We start from the raw sequence: 21,767 nt of genomic DNA on the forward strand, positions 1-21,767 counted from the left end.
TGCATATGACCTCAAGCAATCCTCCTGCCTCTGCCTCCTACAGTGCTGGGATTGCAGTTAAGGGCCACCAGCCTAAAATTCCTCATATATTCTGGATTCTAGACTCTTACCCAATACACAATTTGCAAATATTTACTCCAGTTCTGGAGTTTGTCCTTTCACTTTCCTGGTAATGTCCTTTGATGCAGAAAAGCCTTGAATTTTAATGAAGTCCAATTTATCTATTTTGTTGTTGTTGTTGCTTGTCCTTTTGATGTTTTATCTGAGAATCCATTGCCAAATCCAAGGTTATGAAGATTTAACCCTTGTATTTTCTTCTAAGCGTTTTATAGTTTCAGCTCTCACATAAAACAAGTAATATTTTAATGCAGTATTTTTGAAAATCAAAATTAATGCAAAAAATCCATGATGCACAAAATATCAACATTTTTAATAAAAACAGAATCTGCCCCTGCACTTGCACTGCTCAGTTGACTCCAGGCTTGTGGCTGATGGCAGAGCTGGGTGCGGTCTGACTCTGCAGGACGCGGGAGCTGTCCTTGCGCTGCACTTCTTGAGAAGAGAGGGGCAGGAGCCTCAGGGCAGCAGCGGGACTCAGTAAAGCTGGTCCAGGACATGTCGGCCCAAAATGACATCTGACTGTGCGGTGTGCGCGTGCGGATGCCTTCCCAGTGGGACTACATAGAACTTGAAAGTAACCGCTGTCCCAGGGCTCCCCTGCTTCCCAAGGGACTCTGACTGCAGCAGCCTCCCCAATAGGGTCCCCGGCGGGGGGAGGGGAAGACAGGCAAGACCTGGCTGGACCACCCGGCGCGCATCCCGAGGCCGGCGCCCTGGCCTTCCTGCCCCAGGCCCCCGGTCTGATGGGGGAGGCAGGCGCGAACACGGAGGCTCACACCAAAGTGCCCCCCAGCCCAGCCCAGGTCCCGCAGCCCGGGAGCAGGGGAGCCCGCGGACGCCCCTCGGACCACCCGACTGGGGGGCCCACCCCCGGCACGGAGTCGCTCGGCGGGGCCTCCGGAGCCGGCCCGGGTCCCCTGGGCCAGGGCGGGTCTGTCCGAAACGCACCAGTAAGCGAGCGGGAGAGCGCGCCCGCCCCGCCCCGCCCCGGGCGCCCGCTCCGTTCCTCCCCGGAAGGCCGGGCGGCGCCGGGAGCCCCGACCCGCGGGACCCGGAGCCAGCGCATCATGGCCGCGCCCGTGCCGCTGCGCGACTGTCAAGTACGCGGAGGCCCGCGCCGGGCGGGCGGGATCGGGCCTGCGGGCAACCCGGGGTCAGGCGGGGGACGCCGGCGGGCAGCGGCGCGGCGGAGGGGCGGTGGACCTGGCTGGGGCGCGGGGCGCGGGGCGCGGGCGTCCGCGCTTGGCGCGCGGGCACTTCAGGGGGCAGTGGATAGAAGGGACCAGGGGACTCTCTTGTGGTGTCCCCATCAAGGGACACAAGCGGTGCCCCTTGAGGTCCTGGTAACCCCAAGACCTCCTAAAAACTTGGCTCACTGGGCATGGCATGGTTTGCAGGGACGCCTGGCTATAGTGAGGGTCTCCTTTGACCCCACCCAGGGCAGGGAGCCTGAGCCTGAGCCCATTTTGCAGATGAGGAAATGAAGGTCAGAGAGGCCAGGCAGCTTGTCCGCAGCTACCCAATACCAAACCTGAGAAGGTGGCCCTCTGAGCTGGCCCGGAGTAAAGGGCATTTCCTGTGCCCAGAGGAGCCACCAGACAGTGCCCTGGCAGGACACCGAGGGTAGCCATTACAGTGAACAAACCTGTCGTGGGAGATGTTTGCACTGCCACACTTGGAGGTCCGATGTCTGAGGCAGCGGGGAGATGGGAGGAGTGCTGTGGTGGCTGGCAGGTAGTGTGACTCTGCCCGCCAAATGGAAAGACCACCCGGCCTCTGTCTTGCCTGCCAGACCACTCGTTGTGCTGAGGGCTCCCGTTTACCCAGTGTCTGCTCACAGTCACCCCGTTTGGGCCTCCCGAGCCCATTTTACAGAGGGGCAGCCAAGGGTGTGAGAGGGAGGATCTTACCTGAGGGTACACAGCTGTTCAGAGGTTGCTGGGATTTGGATGGGGGCAGGGGCTCAGCTCTCTCTCTCTGCTCTACACTGTGAAGTCTGAGAGTGCCCCACAAGGCCACATCTTACGATTGCTCGGCATTTGGAGATCTGTGAGTGTGTTGGGCGTTGGGGTTTGTGTGTGTTTAGGTTTGAAGGCCTCCTTGGAATAAGGCCCTGGTGTTCCTCCCTTGCCGTGTGCAGGCGTGGAAGGACGCTGGGCTCCCACTCTCCACCCCAAGCAACGAAGCCTGCAAGCTGTTTGATGCCACCCTGACCCAGGTACGCCTGCCGAGAGAAGCGGTGGCCCCTGCTGTGAAGGTCTGTGGGCAGGGTTTTTAATTGGTGAATGCTTTTCAAATTGCACTGTGACCCTAAGGTAGGTGCAGTAAAATCTGTGTACTCTGTACTGAGGACGTGGGAACCTGTGGAGCCGTGTCTGCGGGCCCACAGCACGGCTGAGAGGGCCTCTGCACTGCCCTCTAAGGTCCCTAAGTGGTGGGCAGAGAGCCGGGGACTCACCATGGGGGATGGTTCTGTGCTGAGCCTCCACAGGTGTCCCTCCCTGCTGAGGGCTCGATGTGGGGCTCTGCCCCGTAGGGCGTGGCATCCTGTCCTGGGCTAATCTGTGAACCTACTGCTCTCACCTGGGGCTGTGCCAAGACCTTCCGGCACTTTAATAGTCATTTCTACAATGATGAGTCTATAGTTTTAGAACTAGGAGGGGTCTCAGAAGTAAGGGCCAACTAGTTTGTTTAACAGGCGGGGAAGCAGAACCCCAGAGAGTTGAACCAACTTGAGTTTAAGGTCTTCTAGTGAGTTAGAGATAGAACCAGGATGCACCTAGGTGTAAATACACCGATGGAAAACTAAAGCTGGCCTTTATCCAGAGCTGCGAGACTGCTGCATGCTGCCTCTGTCTGTAAGACGTGAGGACCAGGGAAGCTCCTACAAGCATACAAGCTGAACAGAAAGACTGATGAAGTTAGCTATGCCACGGGTGCGTCTGCTCCCAGCCTGTCCTTGCCAGGGACTCCACCGAGTGCCCTTGAGCTCCTCGTCTATTTTGTGTTCAATGTTGGTCCACTTGCCTCTCCAGTACCTTACTGGCCTCTGTAGAGCTCTCAGTTTGTCACAGGCCACGTTTCCCCAGTTCAGTGGCAGCTCGCTCTCCCAGCGTGTGCGTGTTCTGTGCTGCGTGCGCGCATTGGTGTCTTTGAGCCATGCTGCGTTAGAACCTGGGTTCTTTGAGTCTCCGTGCCAGCTCCCCTGACTCTTGTTAAAACGCGTGTGCTAATTCTGTGTAGATGTAGGTTAGACAACTGAAAGGGCACATTTTAAAATCCAGTGCGTTGTTATGGTTTTAGGATTTTTTAAACACAGGCATTTAAAAAAAGGACTAGAAACAAATATATCAAATTGTCAAAAATGGTAACGAGAAGAGATTAGATTAAGTTTCAGCTTCCAGCTTTTGTGTCCTTTTCTAACTCTCTATAATGAATTTTTACGGTGGCTAACTTTAAAAGGCGTGAGTAAGAAGCAGAAATGTCCCTATCGTGACCAATTTCAAGGCCCCTCTTAGGGCTGAAGAAGCCGATGGGTAGTGGGTCACCTGCCAGGAAGAACCTTCCTTTTGATGTTTCTTTTTTTGGAAATGGTGGCATCACCAGCCCTAGAAAGTGTGCCTCGAGTTATATGTATTTAATCTCTTCATATAAGATCAACTGGAGTTGTACTTTCTTTGGATTAGAGTCCAGAAAACACTCAATGTTCTAGAAAGGAAAAAAGAAACAACCGTCATCAATATGATCCAAGGACTCCATGAGGACACCTTTGTTTTACCTTTTTCAGTATGTGAAGTGGACCAATGACAAGAGTCTCGGGGGCATTGAGGGCTGCCTGTCAAAGCTCAAAGCAGCAGATCCGACCTTCGGTGAGTAACATCTTCGCTGGGTGAGGAGCCCAGTTTCAGGGATCCAGCCCCTGTCTCCTTCCCTGACCACAGGGACTCAGTTGGTTTGGGGAAGTCACGTGGAGTGGCAGCAACCAGGCTGGCATTTGGACAGAGGGAGGGAAGAGGACAGCTTCCGTCGGGTTTGGAGTAACAGCCGTTGCCATAAAGATGCTAATCAAAGGCCGTTTTCAATTTTTTTCTCTAATTGCCATCAATTCCACAAGGAAGACACTAATCCCACTTTTCAGATGAGGAAACCATGGTTCAGCGAGAGTAAGACATGTACCCAAAGCCACCTAGCCGGTAGTTGAGGGGCTGGGATTAGCCCAGACCTCTGGATCACAAGAGATGGCCACTGCAGCCTTGGTTGGGGACAGGTGAGGCCTCACCCAGAGTGGCTGGGTTGAGGTGAGGACCAGTGGGTGGCAGAGGCTGGCATCTAGGCGAGCTATGTATGTGGCGGGCACGGGGAGGTTAGCACAGTGCATTCCAGAACTCCAGGTGGGTGGCCCCAGTATGGGGCAAGGTTCTGGGTCTGGGAGAAGGACATTCCTCTCGTCAGGGCAGCTGCTCCCCACCCCTGCAGCCTGGCCACACTGAAGGCAGGGAGCTCACTACCCTGGCAGGGACAGGACGGGGAAAGAACTGGGAAGAACTGGGGAAGCTGAGCCCAGCTGAGGGGGGAGCAGTAGCCAGGGGTGGGTAAAGCTCTCTGAGCAGACCTCAAGCCCCCAATCAGAAGCAGGGCCCACTGGGTGGTCCCACCACTATGATTGGATCCTAGGTAGGTCCCAGGCCTGGGCCGTGACTGGCTTGCAAACACTGGTGGACACCCTGCCTCTCTCGAGGTGGGGGCTGGGAAGCCCAGGTAGGGCCTGGGGGCCAGCACACCTGCCAGCAAGGCTGCTGCAAGGGCCACAAGGCACCCTCCCTGCTAACTCTCTGCTGCGAGAGCAGCCCAGACAGGATCGTGGCTTCTGTGCTCCGGGGCCTCCTTAGACCAGCCCCCTGAGCAGCGTCCATGAGTGCCCCTGGGAGGCCGTGTGCCCGTTGCGGTGACAAGTCAATTGATGAGTCTGCAGACAGCCCCTAACCGTGCCATCCAGTGCCTGGCACTGAGCAGAATGCCCCCGTTAGATACGTGTTTGTGGGCGCTTTGAGACTTGCCACTACCTCCATCTGAATCACTGGCCGCTTTCCAACCCTTCGCCAGCTATGGGCCACGCCATCTCTAACGGCCTGGTGCTGATCGGCACTGGAAGCTCCGTGAAGCTGGACAAAGAGCTGGACCTGGCTGTGAAGACGATGGTGAAGATTTCGAAAACGCAGCCACTGACGCGGCGGGAGCAGCTGCACGTGTCTGCGGTGGAGACCTTTGCGGAGGGGTGAGGCCCCACCCCAGCCAGGAGCTGACCCTTCCAGGCTGCGCTTGGCCTGACAGGGTCTCCCTTTCCCAGTGCCCTCGGGCAGGGGGTGGCCTGGGCGCGGTCCTGCCCCACCTCCTGAGATCCTCCCATGGGAAGTTGCAGCCTGCTGCTCCGTCCTCAGCTGAGTGCTGGATGAGGAAGCAGCTGGCGGGATTCCCAACTTGGTGTTCAGAATAACTATTTGGTTTCGTTAAATACATTGTGTATTATTTTCATTGCAAAAATAATAGGGCCACATTACAGAAATAACTAGAAGAGAGAAGAAAACGTTCCCGCATATACCACTTGGCCTCATGTTGCCTCCCCGGTCACCCCCTGCTCTGTTCCCGCCGTGGTCCCCACGCTCTCCGGGACAGCCTCGTGTTGGCCCGGGCAGGCGAGATGCCCTGCAGAGCTGGGTGACCTGAGCTCACTGTGCAGGGGTGCGTTGAGAAAGTCCTGCCCTGCTCTTCCTGGCGAGTCAGCCAGGTGTGGAATCCCACCTCGGAGCCTTCCTGCAGCTGGCGCGGGGTCTCCAGTGGAAGTGCCTTTGGCCATTTGTTAAACCAGTGTTTTTTTAACCTGAACTAGAGAGTAAAATTTCCCACTGTTTTTTTTAATATTCTGAGCTATAACCTAACATAGAAACCAATTCAGTGCAGGCCATGACATTCATGAGAAACAATGCCTTTTGCGCTCCCCATGCAGGCGGGCTGTGCTCAGTGTTGCTGAGAAATCTCTCTTGGCTTCCAGGAACTTCCCGAAAGCCTGTGAACTGTGGGAACAGATTCTCCGGGACCACCCGACAGACATGTTGGCCCTGAAATTCTCCCACGATGCCTACTTTTACCTGGGCTACCAGGAGCAGATGCGCGATTCTGTTGCCCGAATCTACCCCTTCTGGACACCTGACGTCCCCCTTAGCAGGTACGTGTTGGTCGGAAGTCACATCATTTCTATTTCTGAATCTCTCTCTCTCCTGCCCTAAAAATACGGCAGTTCTTTCGGCACTGTCCTAAAAACAGTGAGACTACTGTGGCTGTCCTCCTCGCTCTTTAACGTTCACATGCTTCACTTTCTTCACTTCATCGTCGTCCCGCCTGCAGATGACACAATACCATTATGTGTCAGTCGGGGCGGGCTGTTTTGTTGCAGTAACAAACATCCCCTGGATTTTCTTCCTGAAAGCTATCACAGCAAAGGTTTATATCTCACCCATATGACATGTCCCTCTTGGGAGGGCCGAGGGATCTGCGACCATGTCCCGTCCCCTTCCAGGGTCCTAGCTGATGCAGCAGCTGCCCTCGGATGCACCGTCGCTCAGAGGGAAAAGTGAGCACTCCTGGGGGGCTCACAATGGCCATTAAGGGCTCAGAATGACAGGAATAACCTGCCACCCCCGAGTCTTTGGCCAGAACTGACCACATGACCTGACCCCCCTCACAGGAGACCAGGAAGTACAGCTGTACCTTGAGCTTGGGAAGAGGGGAGGCCTGGGGTGTCTCTGGACAGCCCCAGTGAACGCCACACACGATGGCTCCGCCGTGTCTTAATCACAGGATGGTTGGGAGTTCAAACAAGCTAATAGATTGAAGAGCTGCTCATTAGGGCTCTCCAGAGAAACGGATCCAATAAATAGCGTGTGTCTCTCAGAGAGAGAGAGAGAGAGAGAGAGAGAGAGGGGGAAATGGAGAGATTTATTTTAAGGAATTGGCTTCCTTGATTGTGGGGCTGGCAAGTTCAAAGTCTGCAGGGCAGGGCAGCAGGCTGGAGACGCCTGCGGCAGTCAGCCGCACAGTCTTGCGTCCAAGGGCAGCTGCAGGCAGAACTCCTTCTGGGGGCCTCGGCCTTTCCTCTAAGGCCCCCCACACATGGAGAGTAATCTGCTTTACTCAAAGTCTACTGATTTAAATGTGAATCACCCTAAAAAATGCCTTCACAGCAACACCTGGACTGGCGTTTGACCAAACAGCTGGGTACGATGGCCCAGCCAAGTTGATAGGTAAAATGTACCATCCCAAGAGCCTAATAGTACCTGACACACAGCAAGTGCTGAATACATGTTTAGATGTTGAGAGTTAAATGATCCCAGTAAGCACTCAATAAATGCTGAAAAAAAAGAAAAAAGATAACTCTGGAAGCCAGTGCTCTGGAATGCTGCTTCAGTGAGTAACAGGAGCTGCAGTAATAAAGAAACCTCCGAATCTCAGTAGAAACACCATGGCTCTATCTTGTTTTCACTTAACCCCCCAAAACCACAGGAGAGAGCAGCTCTTTCATGTGTGGCTGCCCGGGATGCTCAGGTGCCAGTGGGTACAGGTGAGAAATGGAAGTACGCGTTTATTCAGCACAGCGTGTTCATCTGGGCTGGAGAGTGAGCTGCCGGACAGGGCCCGGCCTGCAGGGGGTCTGGGGCTGGGGAGGGGCCTGGCTGTCCCCCGAGTGCAGTCCAGGCTGGGCAGAGGGCCATGCACGGTGCTGCGGGCGCAGAGGAGAAGCCACTGCCAGCCCTTGGGTCACAAAGGCTTCCCAGGGAGGTGATCCTGGGCCAGGCCTCTGGGTGGGTGTCACCAGGCAGACAGGCGGGAGAGGACCCTCGTCATCCTCAGCAAAGACCCTATGTTGATTCTTAGGCAGGGAGACGCTGTCAGTGCCGGGTTTGGGGACGGCCGTGTGCATGACACAGTTCACTTTGCCCCTCACCAGTTGGAAGCCTTGAGATGCTGAGAAGTGCAGAGCTTGGCGCAGGGTTAGGGTGTGTATCGGTCGCCTGCGGCTGCCTGTTACAAAGTGCGGCAATCTGGGTGGCTTTGGGCAGCAGACATTGATTCACTTGTGGTTTTGGAGGCCAGAACTTCGAATCAGGGTCTCAGCAGCGGCTCCCTCCGGTTGCTCTGGGAAAGGATCCACTCTTGCCTCTTGCCTCGTCCAGCTCCTGGCGGTGGCTGGACTCCGTGGCGTTCCTTGGCCTGCAGCTGCCTCACTGCGATGTAGTCTCCACCTGCTGTCTGCCCTCCCTGTCTCTGCGTCTTCCCACGGCCTCTTCTAGGGACACTGGCTATTGGATTAGGGCCACCTTGATCCAGTGTGAACGTATCTAAACTTGATTACATCTGTGAAGACCCTACTTCCAAAAAAGGTCACATTCACAGGTGCTGAGAGTTAGGACTTCAGCACATCTCTTTGGGGGGGGGACACAGTTCCACCTTTGTGTTCTGAGATATTTTTTCTCATTTTTAGCTACGTGAAAGGCATCTATTCTTTTGGATTGATGGAAACCAACTTGTACGATCAGGCAGAAAAACTCGCCAAAGAGGTAAGAGGGCCCTTCCCTGGGTACCTGACCCTTCAGGGCCCCCAGTGAGTCACCCCACTTCTGGGCCTCGTTTCCTCGGAGACGCTGGGGAGAGCTCCTGTTAGTGTGGGCAGCTGCCGCCTGCCTGGGTCTCACCGAGTGTCTGTCACTCGTGTGCCTCCCAAGGTCCTCAGAGCCACGTTCCTTGGCCAACGATGGTTCTGCCTCTGTAGACGGGGACAGTGAGGCTCAGCGAGGCTGCGGTCACCTCACTCACTCTGGGCTGTGGAGAGTGGTGGCCCCGTCTGGTGGGACGGGAACATTGGTGGGAAGTGGACGTACACACTGGCTCTTCCTCCTTGAACTTCACATTTCTAGCATCACCCGCAGCACCCGAGTGATTTGGGCACTGATTGCCAATCATGGTGACTGGTGGGCACGCGGGCCCAGGACAAGTGGCAGGCTGCGGCTGTCAGTGTGTGAGCTGTCACAGCTCTGGGAGTCCCTTCCCTCCTCTCCTCTTCTTGCAGGAGTGGAAACTGAGGCCCAGGGAGGGGCTGTCATACGTACGGGAGTGACAAACACTCTTGTGCCGGGCTTGGTGCTGGCACTTTATATACGCCTGCCTGTGTCCACACGTCTCTGCCCATGTGACATTAGACTCCTCATTGCCTGGATAAGGGACTCAGAGAGAGGCCAAAGTGTGCCTAAGGCCACATAGCTCAGAGATGGCAGAGCCAGATTGTCACCCAGGCCACCTGATTGATGGCTGTCCTTTAAGCTGCCTGGGCTAGACCCTGGCTTCCCAGTGTCCCAGCCAGGGCTCTTCCCCCCGCCCCCTCGGAAGGTGCGCTTGTCAGGCTGCAGCAGCCCCCCCAGGAGAAAGCCCATGGGGCTCAGGGCGTCTCTGAACACTGCTCTGATTACAGAATCGGAGCCCAGATTCGAGGCTCAGGGTGGGTGCTTCTCTGCCTTAGCCCCGAGTCAGGGCTGGGGGAGACCTGGGTGGGTTCCTGGTGATCTTGGCTCTGTGACCTGGGTGACCAGGCACCAGTGTCCAGGGGTCAGCCACAGGAAGGTCCCTTGGAGACCATCGCAGCTAGACCCCCCTGTTAGGGGGCATCCATCTGGGCCCTGAAGGCTGTCGGGACGGCTGGCGAAGCTTGGGACGTGGGTAGCTGTGGCGAGCCACACGTGGCAGGTGCCCCCAGAGGGAGGCCGGAAGATGCAGGTCATGCCTCACAAGGAGTGAGAAGTGCTGGAGGCCCCCTCCCTGCTCCCTCCTGCAGGTGCCCACTCTCTGACCCAGCACCAGCACCCCACAGACAAGAGCAAGACCAGGCTATCATGAGGGTGGCAACTCGTGGGCCGTGTGTCTGTAGCCCCAGGCCAGCGAGGGGCAGGAGGAGCCATGGACGACTACCCGGGCAGCAGCGGGCAAAGGCACAGCCACAGAGCTCAGGGACCTGGAGCTCCGAGTGGCTTCATGGGCTGAGACTTAGGGTGTAGGGGGTGCCTGGGTGCCAGGAGCCAGGGCTGGAGGTGGACAGGCAGGGGTCAATTGGGCTGGGCCTGGTGCCCCAGGATGCCAGTTTGGACTTTCCCAGGGAAGCTTGGGAGGCCTCCAAGAGAGGGAGGAAGTTGGTCAGCCCCTCAAAGATGCGATAGCCACAGCCCTTCTTGTCTGCTTCGGGCCCCCGTGCCCAGCCTGCTCAGACTGTGCCCCGCAGTCTCTCCAAGTGCCCTGTGCTCACTGCCTGTGGGTGCCCACGACTCCTACAGACGTGCCTTCTTTCTCTCCGTGTTCCCTTGTGGAGCGGGCAGGGCCCACAGAAGCTGAGGGTGAGAGCAGGGTGCAGGGCTTGCTGGGGACAACCTGTTGCCACAGCCCTGCAGCAGGTACCATGCCAGGGCAGAGGGGCTTGGGGCTGCTGGACACCTGTGAAGCGTGTGGGAGACTGAGGCAGCGGGGCTGAGGGCAACCCATGATTTGGTGTGGGGGACCTGGGCAGGGCCAGTCCAGGGGACCTCTGTGAGCCTCAGTTTACTGCTCTGCACCTGACACTTAGTAGGCACTCAGCAAACATGAGCTGAATGAAACCGCTAGGAAGCGAGAAGCATTCCATGTGTCCGGCCTGTGTCTCTGGTCACTGTCAAACTCAAGGGTCAGGGAATGGCAATTGGCATTCATAGCCATGATGTCAGAGCCAGCTGTTTCTGAGCCCGGAAAGCCATGTGTGTAGTCACTGCATGTGTGGTGGTGGGACAAGGCAGCAGCCACAGCCCATGGAGCACTTAACAGGCCACACTGTGCTCCTGTGGACAGTGGCCCCTCCACCAGGGGGAAACTGAGGCCTGGAGAGGTTGGGCAGCATGTCGCATGTGACTCAGCTGTATACAGGAGGCTGTGGGGTCAGGGGACGAGCCCTGGCTTTGGAAAGACCATGTTGCCATCGAGCTGTGTGACCCTGGGCAAGTTGCTTAGCCTCCCTGAGCCTCAGTTTCCTCATCTGTGAATGTTCAGTGAGACCCTCCGTGGCAGCGTCCTGTGGTTGGTGTCCCAAGCTGGTGAGCCCTGGGCCCGCGGGACGCGGTGCTGGTCGTTGGGATGGTGATGGTTTTGGGTCGGAGCCCCGTCCCCGCGCTCTTGCCCCCACCCGCTCGGGCTCCCCTTGCCCCTCAGACACGCGTGGCCCGGCCCGGGCAGTCTGACCCTCCGGCCCCTCCCGCCCCCGTGTAGGCCTTGGCCATTACCCCGACAGACGCGTGGTCGGTGCACACGGTCGTCCACATCCACGAGATGAAGGCAGAGTTCGAGGAGGGGCTGGAGTTCATGCAGCGCTCAGAGAACCACTGGAAGGTACGATTCTTGCCCCCGGGTCCCCTCCCTGGGAGATTCAGTGCATCACCTTGAGTCAGGCTGCGGCTTTGTGGGCAGGAGTTACGGGTGCAGTTTGGTTCTCGGGGAACTTGCGTTCAGCTTGGAGGGGTTTCTGTCACGCCGTGGGGTCCCCGAGAGCCCCACAGCTCCCCAGCCTACTGGCATTTTGCAGGCAGTTCTAGGATTGGTCTTGGCCTGAAGCATCTGGCTGTGAAAGGTCAGGAAATTGCTGGGGACCGAGCCTGGCGGGAAGAGGCCTGGGAGCCCCCAATTGCTGGGGACCGAGCCTGGCGGGAAGAGGCCTGGGAGCCCCCGAGCTGCCGCTCCTGCTGGCGCCTCAGGGTGGCGCAGTGCAGCCGGAAGGGAGGTCCGTGGGGGCACTGGCGCAGTGACGGCCTGCAGCGCTGGCATGTGGGGCCAGGGCCTGGTCGGGGAGGGGTTCTTTCCCGGAGCCTGACCACGCCGTGGCCTCACTGTTCCCACTCCTGCTGCCTGACTTCGCCCAGCCCAGCTGCCGCTCAATGCCCTGAGGGCCTTTCCCTCCCTCCCCCGTCTCGGTGGAGGCCCTTGTTCCTCCATGTGGGCCAGTTGTCCCAGGGCTGGCCTCTGGCGCACCTGTCCAGGTGGGGTCGCTGCCCTGCCCTTCTCCGTGCCATGGTGGGCTCCCGAGAGCACTGAGGGCTGAGGTGGCGGGTCCCTCCCAGGGCCTGGCACCAGTCAGTGATGTGAGTGTGTGAACCAAGGAGAGACCGCAAGTGGAGGAGCCGGCGTCACCGGCATCCGTCTGAGCAGCTGCCTGCCCTGGGCACTCCCAGGGAGATGAATTTACAGGGAGGCAGATTACTGCCTCTCCGGGAGTGGCCCTAGGTAAAGCAGGTGTTTGAGAGCCTGAGGTTCCCGTGAGCTTCTGTTTAAGGATCTCCAGGCACTGGGACTGGAAAGGTCCTGGGGGCATCGGCAACCTCGGGCCCCTGGGCAGACACTGTTAGTTCTTGCTGGAGGGAGTGCGTGGTCTGGGCTGGGGGCCAGCTGGTGTGGCCATGCCCTCCGGCCGAGGGGCAAGGGCTTACCCAGGCAGACCGGGGACCGGGAGGCCTGGCGGGACGCAGCACTGGCGGGCATCACTCTCCTCCCCGGAACTCTGATTCTGTGTGGCCTGAGACGCCTGCGCTTGAGGCCTGGCTCTACCCTGGGTAGAACTTGATCACTCTGAGCCTTGGTTTCTTCATCTATTGCCATATCTGTGGAGCCCTTGGCCCCAAACGAGTGCCCATCGTGGGCGGCTGAGGCTGGGGTCATTTCAGAATGGGCCGTCATCCTCTGATGCCTTCATCTGTCGCCCACATGGCTCCTGGTGGCCTCTGGCCTGGCTGGACAGCCCTGGGTGTGGACAACACAGCCTGGGGCTCCCTGTTCACCTCCTGTGTGTGCCTCAGGCATTTGGCTGCTGAGCTCGGAGCTCAGTCAGACTCTAGTCCCTGCTCAGGCCTGTGCCCCACTCCAGCTCGGGTCCAGCCTGGACTTTTCTGTCCTCACAGGGCTGGTGAAGTGGAAAGAGCAGCCTCCTGGCAGCGCATGAGCTACACCATGACAGAGACTCTCTTGGGGATGTGGGAACCCAGGGGAGGCATCAAATCCAAGCAGGCTTTGGGGGGGCAGTGGTCAGGAAAGGCTTCCTGGAGGAGGTGACCTCTGAGCCGGTACTGAAGGATGAGTAGGTGTTTGCTACGCACAGGAGGGGGAGACGGAGGGTCTCCCGGCCCAGGATCAGCTTTAGCAAAGACACAAAGGCCTACGGTGGCCTGTGAGGCAGAGGGGAGCCCAGGTGCAGGGTGGGCCTGGGCTGTGCAGGAGGCGTCGTTAGTTCCTCTTTCCGAGAAGGCAGGTGGTGTCCAGGCAGAGGAGGAACTGACTGCAGAGGCCGCAGAGGAGGAAGGGCTGGTGTTCTGGTGGGGGCTGGGCCCTCCGGACAGATGCGGGCTGGGGCAGGTGAGCTCCGTGGTCTCAAGGGAGAGGGGGCCTCCCCTGGGACAGGGACACAGAGTGAGGACACCAGGTCACTTGCTCAGCGTTTACCGAATACCTGCTGTGTGCATGAGGTCAGCGAGCAATGAAGCCTTGAGTGCCGGGGAGGGTGTGTACTTGGCCCGGGGGCAGGAGGGAGGGACCCTTGGGCCTCTAGATTCACCTCTGTGGGGGCTGGGGTGGGCAGCTCCCCTCTTCTCGGCCAGTGGGGTTTGTTTTAGGTTTCTGGGTGCTGAGTACTGTCACCTGCCGGGGGCCATGAGTGCAGTTTCCCAAACTATCCTGGCAGCAGCTCTGAGCCAAGTCTCACTGTAAAACTGCCGCGCGTTGAGAGGCGGCCAACGTAACCCTCCGCACACCAGCTCCGCGCCGTATTCTGCCGGCGCTGCCGCTGCCTGCTGGAGTTGATCCTCACGGTTTTACCCAAGTGCCCGAGCTGCTGGGGCATGTCGTGGGCCTCAGGACTCTCCGTGGATCCCACATTAGTACAAAAGAACACCTGTGTTTTTTTCCTGCAGGCCGTCAGATTTTTCTTTAATTCTCTTGTTCTTTCCCCAGGACTCTGACATGCTTGCTTGTCACAATTATTGGCACTGGGCTTTATATCTGATTGAAAAGGTAAGGTGACCATTTGCGTTGTCTTCCCTGCAGAGATGTCCAGAGGAAGAATATGTTTCTTTTTTTCCACTTCCCTGGAGTTAGTATCTTGTGCTTGTGCGTTTAAAGGGAGCCCCGTGCAGTGCAGGGTGTACATTTTCAAAGGGCTGTCCAGGCTGGAACTGCTTTGGGCATTTTGTCACTGTCAGGACTTGGAAATCACATCTACTGTGTATGATCTGTGGACATCTTTTGGCCTGAGTGCCGCTCCGCTGCTGGAGTAGACAGCCAAGCCCACACCCACGTCGCGCTTGCATGAGCCGTGAGAGCCTCCCACGGGAGCCAGGGCAGCCGCTCGGGACACCCTGGACCCCGTGATTCCATCTGTGAGGGTGTCTTTATCATAGAGAAAAACTGGACACTCCCTAAGTGTCCAAAGAGAGAGAGAGAGATGCTTGGAACACGAGGACCCTGCCGTGGCATCAGAATGTGACCATACAATGTCTAGAAGAAAGCAGTGGACCCAGCTGAATGTAGAGGAGGGAAAATATATGTAGAAAAACAAAAGACTAGAAGGAAATACGTAAAAAAGCTCATAGCAGTTAATATAGCAATACGTACATTAACTTTTCTAATAGGAAAAATAATGCTTTCTCAGGAACTGTCCCCTCGGCAGGCAGCGCCAGGCCTCTGCCATGTCTCCGCTGGGGAGCGCAGAGCCTGGTGGAAGCGGGTTCACCTGTCCCCATCCTGAGACCCACGGCCCGGCACTGCCCGTGCCCCCTAGGAGGTCGGGGTCACGTGCTCAGGGGGCTTTGCCCGGCCATTCCCAGTTCGTTTCTCAGCGTGACATCTGCCTTCTCCAGATGGTAATCACGGGGACTTTATTTCCAGGGCGAATACGAGGCTGCGCTGACTGTTTACGACAATCACGTAAGTCTGCGTTGACCCTGCGTGCTCTGCCGCAGTGCTTTGCCTCACAGTCTCGAATAGATTGTTGAGCTCGTCAGGATTGTCCCAGCCAGAACAGACAGCTGCAGCAAGAACACATTTCTTGCTTGTGTAAGACCTCCTGGGCTTGGCTTTTGCCAAAAGCAGTGTTGTAACCCGGCATGTGATGGGGACATTCTGGTGACAGGTGCTGATAGATTTACACATCTAAGTGGACCATCTCTACAATTGCGCACTTTTCTCCAGTCCTTTTAGATCAACTTTTTTTGGTAAGATAATTGATCTACCCATAGGAATTTTTTTTATTTTGATAAAATATACATAACAAGAGTAAGTGTTCTCTGCAGCCTTGAGCTCATTCGCATTGTTGTGTGACCATCACCACCTCCATCTGCAGAACTTTTTTTCATCCTCCCAAACTGAAGCTCCACACCCACTGCACACTAACTCCCCGGCCCCTAGGTATTCTTTTTATTTATTATTTTTTTTTTTGAGACAGGGTCTCACTCTGTCTCCCAGGCTGGAGTGCAGTGGTGTCATCATAGCTCACTGCAGCCTCCAACTCCTTGGCTTAGTGATCCTCCTGCCTCAGCCTCCCAAGCAGCTGGGACTACAGGTGCATGCCACCATGCCCAGCTAATTTTTCAATTTTTTGTAGAGACAAGGGTTTTGCTATTGCCTAGGCTGGTCTTGAACTCCTAACCTCAAGTGATCCTTCTGCTTCAGTCTCTCAAAGTGCTGGGATTACAGGTGTGAGCCACTGCGCCTGGCCCCTGGGTATTTTTTTGAGAGGAAAAAAGCCTGCTCCCAGGTACCCCAGTGAGGGCTTAATAATAAAACCAGGGACCACAGAAATGCTTGTGATTTGGGATCTAAACACCAGAGAAAAGCACATAGTAAAGTTCCCGTAAAGTAATCCTTTCAACATTGTCAGGACGTTGTCGTAAGAAATGAAGGGTGACGTGCACCGTGTGCTCAGAGTAACCTAAACAAAGCTGGTTCTAGAACCAAGAACGGGCCAGGCGAGTCTCCTGCCAGCGTGGTCTGGGAGTGGGAGGTGACAGGTGCCTGGTCCCAGTACGTGCGCCAGTGTGCAGTGCTGTGGGCTCTTCCTTAGGTCTGCCCAGTGCCCCTTCTGGTGCCTGTTGCAGCCTGAGCTGTGGGTGAAGGTGACAGTCCTGACTGTTGGGGTAGGGGGATGGCGGTGGCCCCCATTTGCTGAGGGCTTGCTCTGTGCAGGTCACCGCTGAGCCTGGCCTTGGGTGGCCCTTGTCTTCCAGATCCTGCCCAGCCTGCAGTCCAGTGGTGCCATGCTGGACGTGGTGGACAGCTGCTCCATGCTCTACCGCCTCCAGATGGAAGGTACCCCGTCTCCGCACTCCCCCGGCCCTGCCTCCTTCCTCGCATGCTGGGAGGGGAGGTGCCATGGCCCCGGCCCAGGGCTGGGCAAGAGCTCGTGGGAGAGCTGCTCCAGGGCCCTCCGCAGGCCTTGGACGGGCTGTCTGGCTGCCGTCTTGGGTGCCACAGTGCTCCCAGAACTGCCCTTTCTGCCACTTCCCACCACTCCTCGGTGTGAAGGTCTCCGGCTTTGTGCCCAGGATGGCACTTGCCGTTCCCACGGTCTGCCCGCCAGGCCTTTGGGACACAGATGGCACCTGGCCACCTGTCTTGATGCTGCCTCCTTTCCTAGAGCATGGGAGCGGGCCTTTCTCAACTCCCTGGCTTTGCAGAAGGTTTCTCAACCTCGCCGTGCTCTGCGGGGAGGCTGGATGGGGCGGCCACAGCTCTGGGGCAGTGGAGGGCTCCAGCCCACTGCGGGGGTGCCAGGTGCTTCTCCCCCTGCCCCCAGGCTCAGCAGAGCCAAACCTGTACCCACAAGGGCCTGGCGCAGGCCCTGGCTCAGAACTGCAATGTGGGGTGCAAGCCCAGGCAGGACAGTTCAGGGACCTGAGGGGGGGCATGGCAAGCTGCTTCTGGAAGGTTTCAGGAACGCTTCCTAGTGGAGGTGAAATGTGAACCATGGAAGGACGTGGAGGGTTTGCCAGGCAGAGGAAGGGATTTTACACACGGAGGGAACAGCCTGTCCAAAGCCACCAGGACACACACCAGCAGCCTGTTACGGGAGGAGTGACTGGAGGGCAGCTCCATGTACTTGGCTGGGCAGGAGGAGGCTGAGAGGCGGGAGCCAGGAAGGCCACCTGTGTGCAGGGCAGGTGAGCCGGAGCCCCGGAGAGCAGCGAGGAGGCCGTGAAGTTGGCAAAGAGGCGAGGGGATCTGGGGGGATCTGTGAGGAGCCCACGGGGAGGCCGGGGGACCCAGGAGGAGGCTGCTGCTCCATTTTCTAGCCCTGGACGTGAAACCCAGGGCTGATGAGAGGCCTGTGTCTCTTGTCCTGCCAAACACTGTCCAGAACTGCGTGAAGAGGGAGCCCCTGAGCGAAGGTTGAGTCCCACTGACCCTGAGACCCCGTTAGCCCTTTGCCTGCAGAGGCAGAGAGCTCGAAATCCGCCTGGCGCTCTCTGGAGGGCCAGGCCTGGGCTGCCTGGGCGGGTGGGAGCAGAGGTGAGGAAGGGCGAGAGGTGAGGGGGCTGCCGAGGGCAGGTGGGGGAAGGAGAAGCCGCTGGTTTCCTCACCGTGCAGAGCGGCACACGAGCCGTTGTCTGGTTTAGCAGGTGAGAAATGAGGTTGCGGGCAATGTTGACGGTTATGGAGGAGCCGGGGACAGGCAGGGGGAGGTGGTGCTGGCTGGAGACTGGCGCAGACGCAGGGACAGTCCAGACACAAAGGGAGACGGACGCTCGCTACTAACTCGACAGATTAACCGAGTGCCGTATCAGGTGCTAGACTCGAGGTAACCACAGGGACATTTAAAAAGTTTCTGGGGTTTGTCAAAGAGGTCGAAGACTTCATTTAATAACCTTCAGTAGTTTCTTTTTTTTTAATTTGCTTTCTACCTTATGCATCTATTGCTTTTATAATTAAACAAAATTAACATAAACTGGGAGTCCACAGGCTTCGACAGGTCGAGGGCCCCCTGAGGGCTGTGTGGGGCAGGAGGCCCATGGGCAGGACACGCCCTGCAGCCTCACGCTGGGCCGGGTCCCCTCCTTGTGTCCTCAGGGGTGTCTGTGGGCCAGCGGTGGCAAGACGTCCTGCCCGTGACCCAGAAGCACAGCCGAGACCACGTCCTGCTGTTCAATGACGCCCACTTCCTGATGGCGTCCCTGGGTGCACGGGATCCGCAGACCACGCAGGAGCTGCTGACCACCCTGCGGGACGCCAGCGAGTAGGCGGGGGAGCCCTCGTCAGGCTGAGGGCGAGGGTCCCAGGCCGGGCGGAGGCCTGTTCAGTGCCTGCCCCTGCCTGCCAGGGAGGCTGGGCGTGGAGGCCCCACCTGAGAGAGTAGCTTTGGGGGTGCCCATGGAGGGCTGTTTCCCCGTGTGTGCCCCCCCAGTGTGCCCCTGCAGGGGTGGGCCCCACAGGGGTATAGTTGGTTCCTCCAGGACACAGAGCTGCCTCTCCATCCGTGGGGTGGGTACAAGAGCCTCAGTGTCACAGGGCAGCTTCCCATGGCAGGGGACACAGTTTCCCATGGCGGCGGCCCGGGAACCAGAGGTACCTGCTACTGTGTACAGATCCTGGACAAGGAAGTTCTCTGCTCTCAGCCTCAGTTTCCTCATCTGTAAATCAGGAATGGTACCTGCCAAGGACTGGTGAGGGCTGGCCTGGGAGACTTGGGCTGCCACAGCCATTCCCTCCTGGTGGCATTGCTGTTCTTGGCTTTCAGGGCCAGACTTTTACCTGCATTGCCTGCAGTCCTGACAGTTCTGGGAGGTCGTACTGTTATGCCCACTTTACAGTTGAGCCAACTGAGGCCAGAAGGTGGGGGACCTTCCCAGGGCCAGGTGACTGGTAACAGGCGAACTCTCACCCGGATCTGAGGTCAGAGCCCTGTTCTGCCCTCTCACTGGGCTGCCTTTCCTCAGTCATGTCACCACTTAGGGTGGCTGTGGGGTACCGGCCCAGGGACACCTGCTGAGTAGGAAACGCCCCTCCCCCACAGCTGCAGTGTGGCAGGGTGGGCCGCTGAGGGTGCTCTCGGGTTGGCAGATCCCCAGGGGAGAACTGTCAGCACCTCCTGGCCCGAGACGTGGGGCTGCCCCTGTGCCAGGCCCTGGTGGAGGCTGAGGACGGGAACCCCGACCGCGTTGTGGAGCTGCTCCTGCCCATCCGCTACCGGATCGTCCAGATCGGAGGCAGCAACGCCCAGGTGAGGTGGCCGCCCCCAGCACAGCCATCAGCTGGAGCCCAAGGGGCCTGGGTGCCCAGCAGCCCCCAAGTCTCTCCCAGGGTGTTGGTGCCTGTGATGTGGGAGAGTCCTTATCTCTCACAGCCCCTCCCCGGGAGAAGGGCAGGCCAGCCGCCGTGGGTGGGGGCTCCCATCCCTCTCCCACCGTCCAGGAGGCTAACTTGCCCACTGACATTTCAGAGAGATGTCTTCAACCAGTTACTGATTCACGCGGCCTTAAACTGCACCTCCAGCGTCCATAGGAACGTGGCCCGGTGAGCTCTTCGCCCCCTTCCCAGGACACCCGCCTCCTACACGGGGTCTCCCTAGGGACCGCCGGAGTGCCTGGGGGCTCCCAGCTCCCTCGGCTGAGGTGGTTCCTGCTTTGAGGTTGTGAAGATGTGAGGCTGCAGGGGAATTTATTCTCCTTTGTCACTGTGCTTAACGTGACCAAAGGGACCCAGCTGGCCCCACCCCCAGGCCCAACCAGCAGGGTTGAGTTTCTGGTGAGGCCTCTTTGCCTGGCTCGTGGACAGCCACCTTCTTGCTGTGCCCTCACATGACCTTTCCTCTGAGAGCTAGTTCTCTCATGTTTCTTCTTGCAAGGGCACTAATCCCGTTCATGAGGGCCCACCCTCATGACCTAATGACCTCTCAAAGGCCCCACCTCCTAAGACCATCACCTTGGGATTTGGGCTTCCACATAAGCGGGGACACAAACATTCAGCCCACAGCAGGGGCTCTGCCTCACACTGCCTGTACTTGCTTTCTTCAAACTGGGTTTTTTCCCCACACCTTCTGCTCTGCCACTTGCTTTTCCTGGGCCAGTCCCAGGTGTGGCTTCCTGCCCCATCCCTCTTTGTCCCCAGCACTGCACCTGGGGCAGGAGGGTGAGCTCTAAGCACTTGAGTCACGGCTTTCCCCGAGGCAGACAAGGCCATGGTGATATCCACACCCTGGAATTCTTGTCCCTTTTGGTTTCTAGTTTTTATCTTTAAGACAGAGTCAAAGTGCTCTCCAACCTGGTGTCCCAGCCCTCCTCCTGCCAGCTGTGCTTGGACATGGCCCTGGAGGTCTGAGCTTTCTCCCCTTCCCCCTGCCCCAGCCCACGCCAGGCCCCCTGCCTCTGGGCCTTGGCCCATCCTGTTCCTTCTGTGCTGCAGCCCAGGCTGCCCGTGTCTTGGGGCCAAGAGACCACTAGGCCCCGAATTCTTTTAGAAAGTTCTACAACAGAACCTCTTGTCTGTTTCCTCAGGAGCCTGCTGATGGAGCGGGACGCCTTGAAGCCTAACTCGCCCCTGACTGAGCGGCTCATCCGCAAGGCGGCCACTGTCCACCTCATGCAATGAGCTGGCCCGGCCATGGCCTCCCCAGCTCCGCCCGGCTGCTGCACTGGGCTAGGAGCAGGAAACAGCCAGAGCCTGTTGGTGAGGCTGTTAGAGGGGGGGTCTTCAGCCTTAAGCAGAAAGCCCTGAAAACCAGCAGTTTTATGGGGGTGGGGGACACAAATTCATTTTAAATATGATTCAGGATCCTCTAGTCCTTGTTGGGGGCCAATGTGCATTTTTAAGCAGTTAGAGCCAGTGGAGGTGCTGTCTTTCCACTTAGCTTGCAAACGGTTTTCCCAGGGAAACCCTTCTACTTCCTGTTTTTTGGGGGCTGGAGGGCAGGCCAGGGCTGGGGCAGACCCAGCTGGAGGAGGATCTTCCAGACAAGGCCGCGGAGGCAGCTTCCCCCACCAGGATTTCCACCCCACCCCCACCAGGCTGCCCTTGAGATAAGCCCTTTCATTTAGTTTCTTTATATTCTAGACAGGTTCTGTCGTCCCATCTTTCAGGTGAGGGTACCAGTGTGGGGGGAGTGACTTGTCCAGGGTCACAGCTGGTGGAGGCCCCGCCTTGCTGCCCCCACTGCCCTCCTTACAGATGAACAGGCACCTGGGGCTGCCCCTTCTGCTGTCTCTGAGGGAAGTCTTCGGCCTCTCCGGGGGCGTTGGTGGTGCTGATTTGGACTTGTTTCTCTTTTTAAACTGCACACCATAATGAGGTCTCAGGTATATGCTTTGGTCAACTATGATTTTAATCACATGAATGTATGTGCATTTCTGGGTTGTGAGGATTGAGCTCAGGGCTGCTCTGCTGTGGCAAAAACCAAAGTACTGTGACATGTGTCTGTAACAGGATTTGAGCTGGTCTTATGAATGCTGCCTCTGTCTCCTGCTTCCTGTGGTTAACTGGCCTGAGGTCCCTTCTGGACGTGCTGACTCAGTCGTGCTGCTGTCAGCCTTCCCGTGGGGGTGGGAGGTGTCCCAGTA

The 21,767-nt window shown here is 57.7% G+C and overlaps 1 protein-coding gene across 1 annotated transcript; it reads left to right on the top strand.

Annotated features, from left to right (window-relative positions):
- The first annotated feature begins 1,147 nt into the window (after window positions 1–1,147).
- On the top strand, window positions 1,148–21,635 carry TTC38 (tetratricopeptide repeat domain 38). Its single transcript, XM_069491373.1, has 14 exons — window positions 1,148–1,220; window positions 2,261–2,338; window positions 3,908–3,989; window positions 5,224–5,395; window positions 6,170–6,343; window positions 8,657–8,732; window positions 11,452–11,571; window positions 14,176–14,235; window positions 15,109–15,147; window positions 16,446–16,527; window positions 18,286–18,451; window positions 19,276–19,435; window positions 19,655–19,728; window positions 20,709–21,635. The coding sequence occupies exons 1-14, from the start codon at window positions 1,188–1,190 to the stop codon at window positions 20,800–20,802; spliced, it is 1,410 nt and encodes a 469-aa protein (XP_069347474.1). The 5' UTR covers window positions 1,148–1,187; the 3' UTR covers window positions 20,803–21,635.
- Window positions 21,636–21,767: the final 132 nt, after the last annotated feature.

Source organism: Eulemur rufifrons, chromosome 16 (assembly GCF_041146395.1).
Source record: "Eulemur rufifrons isolate Redbay chromosome 16, OSU_ERuf_1, whole genome shotgun sequence".
NCBI classification, from domain to species: domain Eukaryota; kingdom Metazoa; phylum Chordata; class Mammalia; order Primates; family Lemuridae; genus Eulemur; species Eulemur rufifrons.

Excerpts from the sequence above, each read along its gene's own strand:
- TTC38 (XM_069491373.1), top strand. The coding sequence starts at position 1,188 with ATGGCCGCGCCCGTGCCGCTGCGCGACTGTCAA. Across the intron at positions 2,339-3,907 it reads TTGATGCCACCCTGACCCAG|TATGTGAAGTGGACCAATGA; the intron begins GTACGCCTGCCG and ends TACCTTTTTCAG. Across the intron at positions 18,452-19,275 it reads ACCCTGCGGGACGCCAGCGA|ATCCCCAGGGGAGAACTGTC; the intron begins GTAGGCGGGGGA and ends TCGGGTTGGCAG.